General features: G+C 47.2%; 2 protein-coding genes across 2 annotated transcripts; one reads left to right on the top strand and one right to left on the bottom strand.

The window, feature by feature from the left end:
• Window positions 1–6,793: 6,793 nt before the first annotated feature.
• On the top strand, window positions 6,794–11,286 carry LOC109739021 (importin subunit alpha-1a). The gene is made up of 11 exons (XM_020298102.4): window positions 6,794–7,206; window positions 7,852–7,948; window positions 8,044–8,135; window positions 8,230–8,361; window positions 8,459–8,644; window positions 8,725–8,888; window positions 8,993–9,071; window positions 9,541–9,669; window positions 10,203–10,330; window positions 10,425–10,797; window positions 10,922–11,286. The coding sequence occupies exons 1-10, from the start codon at window positions 7,006–7,008 to the stop codon at window positions 10,789–10,791; spliced, it is 1,575 nt and encodes a 524-aa protein (XP_020153691.1). The 5' UTR covers window positions 6,794–7,005; the 3' UTR covers window positions 10,792–10,797; window positions 10,922–11,286.
• Window positions 11,287–11,404: 118 nt separating this feature from the next.
• LOC109739022 (uncharacterized) lies at window positions 11,405–13,092 on the bottom strand. The gene is made up of 3 exons (XM_020298103.4): window positions 12,494–13,092; window positions 12,145–12,416; window positions 11,405–12,066 (listed from the first exon to the last, which is right to left on the bottom strand). The coding sequence occupies exons 1-3, from the start codon at window positions 12,656–12,658 to the stop codon at window positions 11,640–11,642; spliced, it is 864 nt and encodes a 287-aa protein (XP_020153692.1). The 5' UTR covers window positions 12,659–13,092; the 3' UTR covers window positions 11,405–11,639.
• Between the last annotated feature and the right edge of the window lie 4,991 nt (window positions 13,093–18,083).

The following is an 18,083-nucleotide window of genomic DNA, read 5'->3' on the forward strand; positions in this document are numbered from 1 at the left end:
ATATCGATAGACAAAGGGAATTGCATACGGGATTGATTGAATCCCCGACATCGTGGTTCATCCGATGAGATCATCGTGGAACATGTGGGAGCCAACATGGGTATCCAGATCCCGCTGTTGGTTATTGACCGGGAGAACGTCTCGGTCATGTCTGCATGGTTCCCGAACCCGTAGGGTCTACACACTTAAGGTTCGATGACGCTAGGGTTACAGGGAAAAGATATACGTGGTTACCGAATGTTGTTCGGAGTCCCGGATGAGATCCCGGACGTCACGAGGAGTTCCGGAATGGTCCGGAGGTAAAGATTTATATATGGGAAGTCCTGTTTTGGTCACCGGAAAAGTTTCGGGTGATATCGGTAATGTACCGGGACCACCGGGAGGGTCCCGGGGGTCCACCAAGTGGGGCCACCAGCCCCAGAAGGCTGCGTGGGCCAAGTGTGGGAGGGGACCAGCCCCAGGTGGGCTGGTGCGCCCCCCCACCAAGGCCCAAGCGCATGGGAGAGTGGGAGGGGGCAAACCCTAGGTCCAGATGGGCCTTGAGGCCCACCCTAGTGGCGCCCCCCCTCTCCTCCCCTTGGCCGCCCCCCTTGGATGGGATCTAGGGCTGGCCGCCTCCTCTTGGGGTGGGAACCCTAGAGGGGGGCGCAGCCCCCTCCCCCCTATATATAGTTGAGGTTTGGGCTGCCCAAGACACACGAGAACGTCTCTCTTTCGGCGCAGCCCTACCCCTCTCCCTCCTCCTCCTCTCCCGCGGTGCTTGGCGAAGCCCTGCGGGATTGCCACGCTCCTCCACCACCACCACGCCGTCGTGCTGCTGCTGGACGGAGTCTTCCTCAACCTCTCCCTCTCTCCTTGCTGGATCAAGGCGTGGGAGACGTCACCGGGCTGCACGTGTGTTGAACGCGGAGGCACCGTTCTTCGGTGCTTAGATCGGAATCAACCGCGATCTGAATCGCTACGAGTACGACTCCTTCATCCGCGTTCTTGCAACACTTCCGCATCGCGATCTACAATGGTATGTAGATGCACTCCCCTTCCCCTCGTTGCTAGATTACTCCATAGATTGATCTTGGTGATGCGTAGAAAATTTTGAATTTCTGCTACGTTATCCAACATTATTTCCATAAGGCCTCAACTTCTGGGACACAAGACGAGATCTTTGCAGAGTTAACTTAAGTTCTTTCCAAGTGGTTACTCCTTGCCATCCATTGACGGTTTGGTACATCCTCCACCAAGTAACAACACCTCTTTCAAAGCACTGAAGAGTATGTTGGGCCATATCCTTTCCGACTACAGTGTTATTCTCCATATGATCTTCCATGTTATGAATCCATCGGTCTGTCTCCAATTGAGTCTTCGGTCCAGAAAATATGGGTTCATCTCCATTCATCCTCTATTGGTTCCAAGGGTTTGGGGTGGGTTAAGAGAGATAGAGAGGGATACACACAATGCAAACAATGGTTTTGAAGAGATAGGTTTTTATTGTGGTTGTCGGAAAAACAACAAACAAATGACATCTCACAAACGTCGCATCTAACGTATGTGTATGGCAGGGGTTTGGTCTTTTAAAGATCAATAAATCTTCAACGTCGCCAAACTCTTCAGGTCTTGTTCATGTCTCCGGTGTCTACTTCCGATCGTGCTTGTCTTTCTCAATTCTTCTGCCAGATCATCTCTATTGACGTGAAGTCTCTCGTGACGTCCTTTAATATTTCTGGAGTTGCGTTCCAAACTTCTGGGTTTCAACATCCTTAGCATGAACCATGGTCCCACTGTCCTTCAGTTCCTGACGAATCTCCGGTATCTCGAGGTTTTGCTCCTCCAGCTTGGCTACTTTCAGCTTCTGGGTCCTGAGTTCTTCACGAAATGCTTCCTTATTAAATACAGCTTCCCGAAGGTCCATCTTAAACTTCTTGATGTAATACTCCAGATCCTGGTGATACACCAGCTAAGGTTAAAAGTGCATCCTTTGCTGATAGATGCTCCATCAGCCTTCTACCATCCAATCCTTTTGAAGAAATGCATGCTTAACTCAGCACAGTGACAATAGCCTAAGCGGGCGATAATACCATGGTTAGTCGTGTCTATGCCCATGTTACTGCCATAAGCTTTCATTCCATAATTGATCTCTCCTGCCTTAGGGTTTTCTTGACAAAAACTTTGAGTTTTAACGCTCCATGTTCCGGTCTTTCTTCGACACATCTTGATCTCGGGTATTGACAGCTTCCATAGTCTGACAAATTCCATAAGGGTAGCCTTCCTAGGTCATACAAATCTGGAAATTCTACAGGGCCTTCAAATTCTCCTAGTCTTCGGATTCATCAACTGTTGTAGTTTCCATTATTATAATGCATGGTAAAATCCTCTTCATTCCAAAGCGGTCTTAGTGGTCCGATATCTTGTACTTCTTGGAGTGGTCTCATCAGTCGAATCTCCGTGGTCAAAAGGGGAAAAGGGGTATAGTCTCACTATAAGGGAATATTTGAATAAGCTCAGAAGAGAAGAGAGGTAAAAGATCTTTTTGAAGAGAAAGTTGTAGAGAAAAATCTTTTCTATGGGCTTGCCAGTTTCTAGGGGTCACGTCCTACAGTCAACATGTGCTCTGATACCATCTTGTAGCGACCCGACCTCAAACGGTCAAGTCTCTGTGCTTAAGTGTCATCCCTGGATCGGTAAGCTGACACACACAGTACTCGAGGATTTATAACAGAGGTAAATCACATGTATAAAGTAACGTAAATACTATTACCTCAATCCAAATAGCGGAAGTAACAACAAGGTTGCGGATTCCTATCAACACCAACGGCAAAGTTGAGTGTAGAAATCGTAACCCTAACGTATCACTTACTCGTCGTAAGAATCCTGCAACATGAGACGTTGCAGCCACAAAGGGTCAGTATATTGAATGTACTGGCAAATTCACACCATAGGATAATGATGAATAATAGCTATCACTACATGCATATTTGGCTGGTGGAGGCTCTAAGTTTATTTTGCATAAAGCTAATTTTTCCCTACATCAAAGAAATATATTTTATTTAACTACCAAGTTGGTTGAAAATTATTGAGAAGGTTCCTCCAACTCAATCCCAATTAAAAGTTAACAACCCAACAAATTAATTAAGTAAAGTGATGAGATCAACATGATAATTCAAGAACCAGATACTCAAGATGTCCATAACCGGGGACACGGCTAATCATGATTAGTTTGTACACTCTGCAGAGGTTTGCGCACTTTTCCCACAAGACTCGATCTCCTCCATTGGATTTCTCGCACTACATGGTGTTTGAGAAACGGATGACCGAAACACAGTCTTTCAGAAACATTAACTCTTTACTCTGGGTGGACAGTTACACCTACTTTCCCCTACATCTGCTAGCCCACCACTGAAAAAGGTCATGCAACATACTCAACTATGCTAGAGCCCATAATAGCTTGTGGCTGCACACGGAAGTTTCTAGCATGAATAATCTTATGATCCCTTTGAGCCTGGGTGGCATTCCATAGGGTGATCACACGGGTACTCCGGGATCCCCTTGGGCAAGCACTGGGTTCTCCAGGTGCCCGGGCAAACCACTGGGTGCTCCAGGGTGCCCCAACCAATCCACCCAGATGTGTATTAAAGTAGCCACCTTAAGTTAATCATTAATGATAACTCTCACAACTGTCATGAATACACTCAACCAATCCACGTCTACCAGCATAGCAGAGCAGTATAAGCATAACGTAGTAGTAACTCCCAAGGTTTGAATGTAGGACAATAGGTTCCTACCTCATCAACTAGTTTCCAATACCCACATGTTAATCAGATCCTAACCATGCAGTGTTTGAGGATTGAAACTAATGCATAAAATAGGGTAATAAGGGATATGATCAAAGTGTGAACTTGCCTTGTACTGTTGATGAAGATGATTTGCACTCATAACTCTTGATAGATCTACTCGTCACACTCCGGTCAATCTATCGTAAGCAAGCAATAGTAACCACACATAAGCAATCACTCAAAAGATCGGAAAGGACGAAGAAGACAATTCGGGAAGCATCAAAACCAAGCAAACACTCTTGCAACATAAAACAATTTCTAACAGTACCAAAATTATGTGAATTTGGCCTTATCAAAAAGTTTAGGTCAAGAGCTTCGATTTGCAAAAAGAATCAACTCAAACGGAGTTATAAAACTCAAGTTACGATCAAACGAAGTTTAAATATAAATCTATTTGAATTCAAATTTTAAAAATTTCAAAAATAGGTTTGAGTTGGATTACTGGATAGAGGGGATCATAACGAAGAAGTGGGCATTGGTTTCGTTGGATTTGGACCAACGAGCAAAAAGTTGTGATAGAATGAAGATCAGGGACTAATCTATAAATAAAATATTCACGGATGGGTCCCTGGCCGAAATTAAAAAGAAAAACTCTACCGTACGAACGTTCGCTGCCGAACGCTAACTAACGAATCTGTTCACTAGAACTACCTAAACAGAAAACGTTCGTTAAATAACTAAAAAAACTAAACCGGTCTAAACCAAAAGAAAACCAAAAAAACCGGGGCGGTCTGCGGTTCGTACCGGTCCGGGAAAAACCAGCGAGTCCACGGTCGGGCGGCGGATCGGGTCCGGCGGTGGCAGACTCCTGTGCGGCGGCGGGGTGGCGCAGGGCAGCTACGGGCGGGGCGACGAAGCGAGGCGAAGCGGCGGCGCGGCGCGACGCGGGACAACGGCAGCGAGCGACAGGCGGCGGCGGCTACAGCGGGCGGCGGCGGGTGGCGGCGCGAAGCGAGAGGAGGGCGGTGGGGCTCCGCTATTTAAAGAACGGGGCGGGGCGACGGCTTGCGGAAGGGGCCGGAGAAGTCCGGCCTCGGCACGGACGCCGAGGTCGGCGCGGCAGCGCGCCGTGGTGGCGAACTCCGAGCGGAAGCTCGGGGACGAGCGGTTGAGCGGCGTGGGCCGGCTCGGCCGTGGACTGGCGAGCTGGGCCGGCCCGGTCCGGTCGGTCCGATGTTTTTTTTAAACACAGACAAAGAAAAAATAATAAAACAAAAGAAAATAAAATATTATATAGGCATATAATATATCAAAATTTTCTGAAAAAATATTTTCTACAACATGTACATATTTCTAGCATCAAATAAAATCCACAAAAATTCAAACAATTCAAACAGTGCTACTGCTACAATAAAACCCAATAAAAGTCATTTTAGAAATACGAAAATGATTTCAAATTTAGTTCTCTCCAATTTTCTGTTGTAGGGAATCATTTTACCCTATTTTCCATATATTTTATTTTTGAAGAAAAATAATTTGAATAAAACCCAAATCACTCCAAATTGAAAATAATTTCAAAGGGGACTTTAAATTTGATTCTTTGAAACTTCCAACTCATATTTCATATGATTTGAAAAAGTCATTTTATCTTTTCTCATGAAAATCATTGAGTTGCTTAAAGTTTCTGAACTGGAAATATTTTCAAATGGAATTCAAATCTTTTCAAAACCCTTTTCATTTATTTAAATGGAAGAAGTCATGTCATCTTCTCTCTAGGATTTTATGATGAAATGAATTTGAATTCACGGAGATCATAAATGCAAAAAATGAAAGTTTGGGAAAGTCCTTTTATTCCCTCTCATTTAACTTTCAAAAAGTTTCGAATTTCACTCACTTTCACACAAGCAACCACACCACAATCAAATAATCAATCAAATCTATTTATTTAATATAACATTCCAAATTTTAGAATTTTGGGATGTTACATGGAGAGTTACACAGGGCAGGCATCCTACGCTAAAGGCGGTGAACCCACCGCGCTGGATCAGCCGGGTGAAGGGATTCACATTTTTTTAAGGACAACTTGTTTTTTCAGAGAAATAATTCTTTAGCGGTAAATCACACTTCCTTAAGACGGCGTTTGGTTTACATGAATAATAAACGGGCCATGAGATATGCCCAACCACACATGGGGACTCACTGCTAAAGAAGATGAATTTTTTGCTAAACTATGAGCCTCAAAATTTAGAGTACGCCATTCGAAGATAAATTCACATGAAATGAACTCGTCATATCTTGCTTCAACTTCCTTGATCATTGCGTTATATCTTCCCTTTGATCCATGCTTTATCTCACCTACTACCGGTTTACAATCACATGCGATAACAATGTGCCTTAGCGAGGATTAAGCGCAAGGGCTAAAGCTTCTCGGCAAGCTAGTACTTCCAATGCTGCCGATCATGGATGTTGCTGAACACCATTGCCGAGGAACCATAAAGTTAACCTCGTGGTCTCTGCAAACTGGCGCTGAAGCTCCCACGTTTCCATCCTAGACAAGCCACCATCGACATGTATCTTCACCACTCCTACTCCCGGCTTCTTCCACACATACTCAACATCAGGTCTTCTAGCAGATGAGCTTCCCCGTTGAACGTGAACCCGTGGCGAAACCTGGATTGTTTCGAGCCCAGCGTTAACAAATGAATGATTGGCATGTGGGCTCTGCAGGATTCCTTCATGAATGCCTTCCGCCGGGCTGTCTAGATTGCCCAACGGGTTACCATCATCTGCTTGATCAAAAGTGCATGTGGCATGACATCTACTCCTTCACATAGAGTACAAAAAATCCATAGTCGGACAAATTTATGGATACCGAGAGTTTTCCATGTTTAGATTTGGGCCAGACCACTCTCACCTCACATGGTGGATCAGTAACGGGCCCAATAAATCTGGGCCATGCACAGCCCATAAAGAAAACGGGCAGTTCTAAAAAGGCAAGAAAATGGGCACCGAAAAAAGAAATAAAAGGGAGAGAGGAAACGAGAGAATATCTCGATCGTGGTGTGAGCTTTAACTCCCTTTCGCAGCGGCCGCTAGGGTTTCTCCTCTCCCTCTTTTCTCCCCTCCCCTCGCGCGCTCCTCCCCACCCCCAGAGCCCCGTCGCCTAGCTAGGGTTTTTGCCTCCCCGCCGCCACCGCCGCGCGCGCGCGAGAGAGAGACCACAGCGACCAACCCAGCCATGTCGGTGCGTCCGAGCGAGCGGGCCGACGCGCGGCGGAACCGCTACAAGGTGACGGTGGACGCCGATGAGGGGCGGCGGCGGCGCGAGGACAACATGGTGGAGATCCGCAAGAACCGCCGCGAGGAGAGCCTCCTCAAGAAGCGCCGCGAGGGGCTCCAGGCCCAGGCTCCTATCCCTGCCGCCGGCGTCGAGAAGAAGGTGAGGATACTGCACACTTCTGCCCCACTCCCCTTCCCCTAGCTTCCTGTTTCAGTGCTTCTGGAGTCTGAATCGTAGTTTATTTCTACTGTGAATTGTACACGAGGTTCCAGATGAGTTTAGTATTTGCTTCGTCTGCAGTAGATTGGTTTAGTAACTGCTTCGTTATGCTCAAGAGATGTTTGCGTCCGCGCGACTGAACGCACGCATGTCTACTTGTGTGTGGGTGTGTGTTGCTTGCGTTGCGGCTTGAAGAAATATCAAGTCGTAGGCTCGTGGTAGTTCTTCAGATACTGACTAGTGACTATTGACTTGTGGGGATCGTTCAGAGGCCAGATTAGTTGGTGGTTTGATAAACATGCTTCGTTGGTCATGACTTTCTGAGGCACGCCTGCCCACACCAGCCTTATGACTCGTGACCTCTCTGTCCTTTGTTTTAGTTATGGTTATTGGAGACACACAGTTAGTTGTTCGTCTTGCACTTCCAGTGGTTAATTTAATCAGTTCTTCAGTTTTCATTTGATTTGGGTGCTCCCATCTTTGCCAAAACTACCTTTGTTTAGAACAGTGCGCTGTTTGTAGACCTTTTATTGCTTTGATACATTATTAACCTGATCATTTTTGTTTTCTGTTTGGATTTTGTAGCTTGAAAGCTTACCTGCTATGGTTGGTGGGGTTTATTCCGAGGATAACAACCTGCAGCTTGAGGCAACGACACAATTCCGCAAGTTGCTTTCTATAGGTACCAACTTCTCAGTTTTTGTTTGTTTGTAAAACTAATCTCTTATATCACTCAGTGAGTGAACATTAACTGAGGTTGTAACTTGTATTAATCAGAAAGGAGCCCCCCAATCGAAGAAGTTATCCAATCAGGCGTTGTTCCTCGATTTGTGCAGTTTCTTACTAGAGAGGATTTCCCCCAACTCCAGGTGTGTGTCAACTGAATCTTATTCTTGTAATCTGGAAGTCAGGACCCTTACCAACTAAACTTCTTACCCTGGTGTTTTTGAATAACTTTTGCAGTTTGAAGCAGCGTGGGCACTCACAAACATTGCGTCTGGCACATCAGAGAATACCAAGGTTGTCATTGATCATGGGGCAGTTCCAATATTTGTGAAGCTTCTTGCATCTGGCAGCGATGATGTTCGTGAGCAGGTATTTGATCACTTGCTTGGCTACTAGTTTTATATTGTCCTGGTTGAATGTTTGTTGGGAGTCATCAATTCTGATACTTCTTGAAAATAATTTCAAGGCTGTCTGGGCATTGGGCAATGTTGCTGGTGACTCCCCAAAGTGCCGCGACCTTGTACTCGCAAATGGTGCATTGATGCCTCTGCTAGCACAGTTGAATGAGCATGCTAAACTCTCCATGTTAAGGAATGCGACCTGGACTTTATCAAATTTCTGCAGAGGAAAGCCACAGCCAGCATTTGATCAGGTTTTATACACTGTTGCATTTAGATTCTCCTGTGATTAGTAGTCAATAGCAGTTGACATATTCTTTATTTGTTACCATAGACTAAGCCTGCTCTGCCAGCACTTGCACGACTTATCCATTCCAATGATGAGGAAGTTTTAACTGATGCATGCTGGGCTCTTTCGTATCTCTCTGATGGCACCAATGACAAGATCCAATCTGTGATTGATGCTGGTGTCTGTCCCCGGCTTGTGGAGCTTCTCCTGTATGTTTCAACCCTGCGTTACAACTCTCTGCTATACGATTCTTTATCTTAATATATGTTCATTCACTCATTTCTGTTCTTTCAATATTGTTTACAACATGAAGCCATCCATCACCTTCAGTGCTTATACCTGCACTACGAACTGTTGGAAATATTGTCACAGGAGATGACTCGCAAACTCAGGTAACTCATTCATTTTCGTTTTGTTCTTTGGATTCACTACATTTTGCACCATTAAATTTTTGTGACTTTTGAGTTATACTCTTACAGAGGATATTGTTATTTGGATATATTATAACCATCATGTTTGCCATTGTACATCAGATTTGACTAGTGTCTACAAAATATATTTGAAATTTGAATCACTCATCTTTGTTTGTTTACTGTACAGTTTCTTCTGATAGTTTGGTTGCTCACTTTACTACACTGTTACCCCAACAGTCAACTGAAATCCTGCCAAGTCTGTTTCCCTATTCAAGTAAAATGCTCGTCAAGTTTTACATAGCCTGCTTCGTGATCACACTAATAAATAATTATGTGTTCACTTGCATGGCAAATTACAATTCGTATCTGTGATTACTAGCTTCCTTAGAGATGTATAGTTTCGTTTGTTCATTTTTCCGTGTTATTAAGATTGTCTTCTATTCTACAGTGCATCATTGATCATCAAGCTCTTGGGTGTCTCCTAAGTCTGTTGACACAAAATCACAAGAAAAGCATCAAGAAAGAGGCCTGCTGGACTGTTTCAAATATCACTGCTGGTAACAAAGATCAGATACAGGTACGGGTTCTACATAATTCTCACATGGTTTCTTCTTAGGGGATTACCTTTGTTTGTATTAAATACTCAGGACATTGATTGATTTTAGTTTGATAACTGTATGTATTGTGTGGTGCATATATGTTAGATTGTGCTGTGTTCATTGTGGCTAGTGGGAAATATTGTAACTAATGTTATCAATATGCTAGTGGTACAAAGAACTAATGCCGGTGACTCAAAAGTAACACGCCTAAGAACTAAGATTTCCTTCAATTGTTGGTTCAACTAGATGTAAATGACAGTCTTTATTCTGTACAAACTGGTTGCTGACTCAAAACTGCTCTATTCCTTTTGGAATATTTGTAAGCATTATGACTTCGTTTGCCCAGTTGGGGTGCCTATGTACCTAATAGTCTCAACATAATGAGTTACTCCCTCCGTAAAGAAATATAAGAGCGTTTAGAGGATCCATGTATTAGTCATCAAGCTTGTTGAATCTATATGTTCTTAAAGGTTAATCATTGATCACATACCTTGCTATGCTGGCTTCTTAGGCTGTGATTACTGCTGGGATTATTGGACCTCTGGTGCATCTGCTGCAAACGGCTGAATTCGATATCAAGAAGGAGGCTGCTTGGGCCATCTCGAATGCTACCTCCGGTGGTTCCCACGACCAAATCAAGTATGTTCTCATTTGCTGTTATTCAGATTACATGCAAATATTGCACTTCTATTTTGAGTTTTCCCGTGCTGATGTGTATGTATTATGTAAACAGGTATTTGGTTAGCGAGGGCTGCATCAAGCCACTGTGTGACCTCCTGCTTTGCCCAGATCCAAGGATTGTTACTGTTTGCTTGGAGGGTCTTGAGAACATTCTCAAAGTTGGAGAAACTGATAAGAATTTGGGTGCTTCTGGGGAGGGGAATGTCTATGCGCAGATGATTGATGAAGCAGAGGGCCTGGAAAAGATTGAGAACCTGCAGAGCCATGATAACAATGAAATCTATGAGAAGGCTGTGAAGATTCTCGAGGCTTACTGGATGGAGGAGGAAGATGATGCGATGGGGGCAACTATGGAAGCTCCCACAGGTGTTGCCTTTGACTTTGGCCAAGGTGGCAACCCTGATCTGAACTTGGGCTGAATACAGGTCGGTACTCTCAACATATAACCATATTTGTTGTTTCTCTCGTCATATTTGCTCGATATGGTAGCATGAATCAGCTTTTGAGCAAAGAGACAACCAATAATATAATTTTAAATTCCTTTTGCAGATTTGACCAATGGTGGTAATTCCCTTGTCGCTGCAGTTGTCACCATTTGGTCTAGTCGGTGTGTGGGGTAAGGTCATGGTTGTGGTGGGTCCAATAAGCTGAAGATTTTCAAGGAAGCAACTGGTCCTGGGTATCAATATCGCAGCGTTTGTAAGAGGAGTATAATCGTCAAACTTGAGGAGTCTGGGTCTTTTTTATCAGGCTACTATGTAGGGGTTTGCATCTTTAGTATGGTGTGCACTATTTTGCTACTGTATAGCCTGAGTTTAAGCTTCTGCAACTCTGCGAGGCATTTAGGGGACAATTCTTGAATGGTTTGGTTTGTGGGGTTCTTCAGGAATGAAGTGAGTTGCAGTTTGTCCGAACATGTCAATGCCAGCTTTCACTTAATTATTAGTATACCTGTGTCGTTGCTCAGTTTTGTTGTGTGATCAATTTTGATTTGCATGTTCCAATCTTGACAAGGGCATTGTGATTACAGTGTTGGCAGGCCAAATGAACAGCATAATAACAAGTTAAAACATGAATATTGTCCTTGTACAAACAAATTATTTTACATATCAGCAAATAATAATCCAATTGCTCAAATCAGCAAGCAATTGTTCGAAAACGAAAAGGAATTTTACGTGCATCGTCTCTGCACTTCTTCGACCATTCATTGTGTCAGGCTCATCGTCTCTGCACTTCTTCGACCATTCATTGTGTCAGGCTCAGGCATTCAAACATCGGTGTACTCCTTGTCCTTGGTGATGCACCACGCGTTGCTGGACTGCACCTGGCACGCGGCCGCCGTAATCTCCGGCGCATTCGGCGCCGGATGAGGGTGTGGGTGCGGGGCCGGGTGTGGTGGGTACGACACGGGCGGCTGCAGGTGGTGCTGCTGGACGCTGGGGTACGGGGCGCTGCCGGGGTGCGGCGGGTAGTGGCCGCCGCCGTGCTGCCTCAGCAGCTTCTGCGTGTGCACCGCGGTCACGTAGACGACGAAGCCAACGACGACGGTGATGAGCCCCAGTATCCCCGCCGCCGCGAACATCCCCGGGCGCACCCGGTGGCACACCTGCCGCGGCCTCCGCCAGTCGCTGACGTGGCCGGACTCCACCCCGATCCCGATCATGAGCAGCACCTCCGCGAGCCCGAAGCAAATCCTGCACCCATCGATCAGTGTTTATTATGAATCCACACCATCAATCTTGCCCAATGCATGCTTGAAGTAATGTTGGTACCACGTGACGAAGAAGAGGCAGCAGGTTTGCCAGGTGAGGGTGTTGGTGGCGGAGGACACGCGGGGGTGGTCCTCGGCGACGGCGAGGCCAGCGGCGGCGGAGTCCGGCGAAGCGACGGCGAGCAGCATGTAGCCGTGCACGGCGAACATGGCGACGGCCAGCAGCAGGAAGGCGCCGATGGAGAAGGCGAGCGCCGAGCGGCCGCTGCCGTTGTAGAAGCACAGCTCCACCTGCGCCTCGCTCCCGGCCACGGTCATCAGGTAGTTGGACACCTGCAGAGTGCCAAGCCCAGGCAGCATCAGCACGAGCTAGCAAAGCCGCGTGTTGGTTGGTCGGGGTGCGCGCGTACCTCGGAGCGCGAGCCCTCGGCGGCGAGGCAGAGGATGAAGCTGACGAGGCCGCAGAGCACGGAGAGCGCGACGAGGGCGACGGCGATCTGGCTGCCGGAGCGCCCCGCCCGGCGCTCCTGCGCCTTGCGGAGGGACAGGTCGTCGTGCGTCACGGCCGGCCGCATTGTGAAATCCTCACTTGATTGATGCTGCTGCTGCTGTTAGTGCCCCAATTCACCTGCAGATTGCTGGCTAAGCCGGTACCGACCTCACTCCTCGCAGTTAGGCTAGGCTTCTCCTTTCCACGGCCGGATACGATGTTGCCCAGTCACGTATGGTATATATGGGGCCGGTCGGTCTCTAACCGCGTCTAGCCGTCAAGGTGACGGCGACGACAGAATATGTGGTTGCGTTGGTGGGAGAGGAAGGAATTGGGGTTGCTGGGTGTGGGTGTGGGTGGGGTTAGGAACTTGGGTTGGGAGACGCCGCACGGGAGGAATCCATGGATGGCATGGCGATGATGCATGGGATGGGAGCGTGGGTGAGGGGATCGGGGTTTCTTGCGCCGTGCCGCGGTGGGAGACATTCCGATTCGTTTCGCCTTTCCTTCTTTTTCACCAGTGATGAGGCGGAGAGGAGGGCACCTTCTTCTTTCCGCTGGGGTGGGTAATTCGCCGCGGTGCCTTTTCGGGAAAGCGACGCGGAGCATCTGCGCTTTGTAGCGCCAACGAGGCAACCTATAGGTAAGAGAAAGGGCTAGGATTTTTTTTTTTTTGAAGAAAACAGATGCAAGGTCGGCAGTGCCATGGCCCATGGGTACCCCATTACATTGGTGATGAATCAGCTTGCACTCCTACCGACATGCACTTGTGTGGAGCTGAATAGTGGAGTGCATTTGAACATTATCCCGACTCCTGTTTACCTTAATAATATGGATATAGGACGACCATTGGTACTTGGGCATGCCGATCATTTCTCCAAGGAGGAAGTAAGTGACGCTATCAATCAAATGCCTAGCGACATCCCCCCGCGTCGGATGGATTCACCGGATTATTTTTCAAATAGATGTTGGGAAACCATTAGGTCTCATGCAAGTCATCAATCTTTTCAGAAGCATTAATGAGACAAACTTCTATTGGCTCAATTCCACAAACATTGTGTTCTTGCTCCTCATCTTGGGCCACTTATTAACAACTTATTGCAAACCATCAAAGTGCATTCATCTAAAATGAGCACTCACATGTCAGCACCCATGACATGGCAATCCCATCTGGTGGTGACACTCCCACCTCTCCCACAAGGTTGAGGCCCGTTCGTCAACGCAAGCCCAACGCCAAGGTGGTTGGGCCAGAGTGAGTCTAATGAAGCCCAACACGTCACCCGCCTACTAAACACCCATTGCAAAACAGTGACGGCATCCAGAGAATCAAAGGCATCGACACAACGGCTAGGCTATCTTCCTCCTCACGTCATAATCCCTAGTCGTGTAATCAGAACTTGTAGCCCAAATTTGTGAGTATTAGTAGTAGATGAGAGAGAGCTATTGATGCCCTATCATCTGGTATTAGAGACCAGTCACCATCCCTTTCGGTTGCCGAATCTTGCGCATTTCATCAAGTCACGCAACTTACGACAACCTCGCTACATCTAGAGGCCATGGATCCGTCGATCAATGACTACTTCGAGAAGTTTTCAGCCTTGATGGGGAATTCTGCAACGAGCTTCGCAACAACACCAACGCCATCCAATCGCACTCTGCTCGCCTCGATGATCTGGTCGCCTGGCGATTGGATCTAAGAAGTAGGTGTCTGAAATCAGCGCGGTGGTGGAAGCTCTTCAATTGGGACGAGTGCCTGCGACGGTGGCATTTAGTGCGGCAATGGTCGGTAAACCACATAATCCAAGCCTTGCGGCGACCGGTGGCCCCATCGGCGGCGGGAACAACAGGAGGGAATTTCCCCACGGGTCCGATGACTACGACGATGCATTCCTTTGCCGTGAGCAGACGTTGGTGGCCACACCGGTGTCTCTCCCGGGCATAGTGCGGTTTCCTCTTTAGTCACCTACTCCTGCCTTGTGTCTGTTCGCTCATGCTAGCCAGTTGCTCGCAGGTCTGGGCTAGGCTCATCCATCAATTTCTTTTCCTATGTTCACGCGTGAAAATCCAAAGCCCTAAAAAACCCTTTGTGAACAATATTTTAACATGTTTGGGATTCATTCACCATTCGGGGTGCCGATGGCCGCGCTGAATTTCTCGGGTTCCGCTTCGGTTTGGTTACAGACGGTGCAAAACAAGTTGTCAGGGTTCGATTGGGAGTCATTTTGTGCACTGCTTTGTACTCGTTTTGGTCATGACCGTCACCAACTCTTGATCTGACAATTTTACACTATTCGTCAGACTTCTTCTGTAGCTTATTATATTGAGCGATTTGAACTTGCCGTTAATCATCTAGCTTCATATTCTGAGGCCATCTACCCTCATTATTGTTTGACTTGTTTTGTGGAGGGACTCCGCGCGGATATCCGGGCTGTGGTGCTCATGCATCGGCCACCGGATTTGGACACCGCGTGCTTGTTGGCCTTGCTACAGGAGGAGATGGTGGATTTGGCGTATCCACCCCACGCGCCTCCTCCTACACCGTGTGCTCTGGTTGCAGCACGTACGCCGAGTGCTCCATGGCCTCTGCCACCCCCATCGCCTTGAACCCCGCCGACACCTACACCAACACCGACAATAGTTCGGTGAAACGTCAACGATGCACGTGCCGACAACTCCAACGTCAAGGCACTGCATGATTACCGCCGCGCGCGACCTCTGTTTCAAGTGCGGTGAATGGTGGGGGCATGACCACACGTGCCCCACATCGGTGCAACTCCACACGGTGGAGGAGTTGCTCGAGCTCTTCGGCATCAACAAGGGTTTTGACAAGCAACCAACTACTCCAATATTGGCCACATACGACACTGCGATGGCCATCTCGTGGCAAGGGCTCATGGGCGGCGTCTCGCCGTGCGCCTTCTAGCTGCATGCGTGGATCCAAGGCCACGAAATCCTCATATTGGTGGACTCAGGTAACTCCACATCCTTTGTCGACTAGCAGCTGGCCACCAAGCTCAGATGAGTGGTTCCTCAGCAACAACATGGGCGTGTCAAGGTCACATGAGGTGAATTGAGCTGTTACTCTGTCATACCACAACGCAACTAGTTTTTGTAGGGGGCATATATTTGCTATAGAGACGAAGGTGTTACTGCTGGGCACGTACGATGTAATCCTCGGTATGGACTATCTCGAGTAGCACAACCCCATGACAGTGGACTGGAAAGACAAACACATTGCAATCGTCTCAAGCAAAGGAACTATTCATCTTCACTGGCATTCATCAACATCAATTTCCAGTGTCATTAACAGTTTGCAACTTCAAAGCCATCAAGGAGCAGCATCTCACATGTAATATGTTGCAACTATATCAAGTGACAGTTCCAGAAAAAGAGGTCGTTGACCAATTCCTTCATGTGTACAACAGGTCGTTGACCAATTCTCTGTATTTTTGGTGAGCCTGAAGGACTACCAACAAGGCGTGTGATCACTGTATCCCACTGGCACACTTTTATGGTGACTCAAAATACATGGATAAGTCTTAGAATTACATGGGTGTTCCGGTCACTCCACAAATTCATGTATGACATGTTTGTAGCCTGCATTAGGTCCAACCAGGCCTGCTCGGTGCAAAAATGGGCCGTTTGGTAGGTTGTATTCACTGTCAGACCTTCATAGCATGAAACTTAAAGCACCCCAGCTAAAACCGCTAGGAACTGTTGAATCGACCGTTTCCCCTCAGCTAGGCTCAGGCGATGTAGGGGAGGGGAATGCGGCAGCGAGCTCATGCGAGCAAGGAGATGGTGCGAGCTCGTGCGCACCCCCAAAAAATCTACACATGTAATTGTTTCACCTCCCACCGAATTGGTTGCCCTATATAGCCACCCTCGGCTCACTGCCCAAACTCCCGCCACCATCCCCCACTTCAAGTTCTTCATCCCATGCGGATATTCACCGACGAGCAGGTAGCAATCACGCCTTTTTCGGCTGGCGGTAGACAGTGGTGGCGATTCATCTCCCTCCTCTTCTCCGACCAGTTATGCGCCTCCACCCGACTACACTGATGGTTGTAAGTTCGATCATTCCCTCCTCTCTACTCATTCTAGCTAACTATGTGAGCATGTAGTAGCATTGTAGACTATAAATCTATGAGAATGTGATGTTGTGGTAGTTAGTGGTGATGGATTGGTAGCAGGATGAGTGTTGCTTGTTGGCTTTGATGATGTTCATGTTGTTACCATGTCGGCAAGGATGATAGTATGGTAGATATGTACTAGCCCGTGAATCAGAGCATGTGTACTATGCTAGTTTGCAAGTATGTAGGAATGCTATTGTGTTGAACTCCATTGTATGTATGAGTTTGTCGATCGGTCATAGGGTGGTGCGTAGAACTTCATGATCCATTTGTACTGTGCTTACTGTCGATGTGTCTTGTGTTCCACTAGTCCCGACGTTAATGCTTGTAGGACATGAACATTCAAGAGTTTAGTCAGGCTATTGTCTTGTGCGAGAGCTAATTGCCGCCATCCTATGTTGAGGACTCGAGCCTACGACCAAGAAGATGCCTCCAGATTCAGATGTCTTTGAGGGGTCTGTTGTGCGTCCAACATTTGTTCCTACAACAGATGCGCTGGTTGTGCACATAAGGCAACCGTCAAGGCTAGGAAGACAAAGATAGCTGGGAGAGGAAACTTGATGAAATGGCAGCCGTTACAGTCCACCTTCATGCTTAACAAGATGTGTGATATCATAGCCAGTGGGGCGATGACTCAGAAGGGCTTCAAGGAGGTTCACTTGAACTCTATTACCAAGCAAGTGTTCGAGTTCCGTGGCCAAGAGGTCACCTCGACTAAGGTCTACAACAGCTTAGGAACTGGAGAGCCAGATGGATCCAAGTGTCCAAGCTAAGAGACCTTAGCTGCGCGTCATGGGATTAGGGCACCTAAACGATCCCGTTGGAGGCAGAGCACTACCAAGGCCACAACACGGTTAGCTCACATACCACTTTTTAAACCTGTCTAACGTGCGAATCACAACTAAACACGTCGTGTTTCTCCCTTAGGACCAGCCCCAAGATGCAGTTATCCTCAACACACCCATACCGAACCACTTGCATATGCAACATATCTAGTCCTCTTGTTTGGCAACCGACAAGCATGCCATAGGCTCCAGTGAGCCACTCGGTTCGCCTATGCCTGAATATCCAGACACCCAAGACTCAAAGACCATCGTTGTTGATGGTCCTGATAAGGGTGATGATCACGTTACTGTGTTTGATAGAAAGACGAAGATGGGTGGCTTGATGGAAGAGGAGCTCAACGTCTTCAGCAACATAACTGACATCGCCAAGGAGGTGGCAACCGCCATTACGAAAAGCAATCCGGTTTACGTCGACCCTAACCTCTACATTGTCGTCATAGCTTTAGTCCGGAGGCTCTGATGACCTCTCTTAGCCACCTGCTGGACAACAATGCACAAAGTGTTGGGTTTGTTGCCATGGCATATGCCCATA

This window comes from Aegilops tauschii, chromosome 3 (assembly GCF_002575655.3).
Source record: "Aegilops tauschii subsp. strangulata cultivar AL8/78 chromosome 3, Aet v6.0, whole genome shotgun sequence".
Classification (NCBI taxonomy): Eukaryota; Viridiplantae; Streptophyta; class Magnoliopsida; order Poales; family Poaceae; genus Aegilops; species Aegilops tauschii.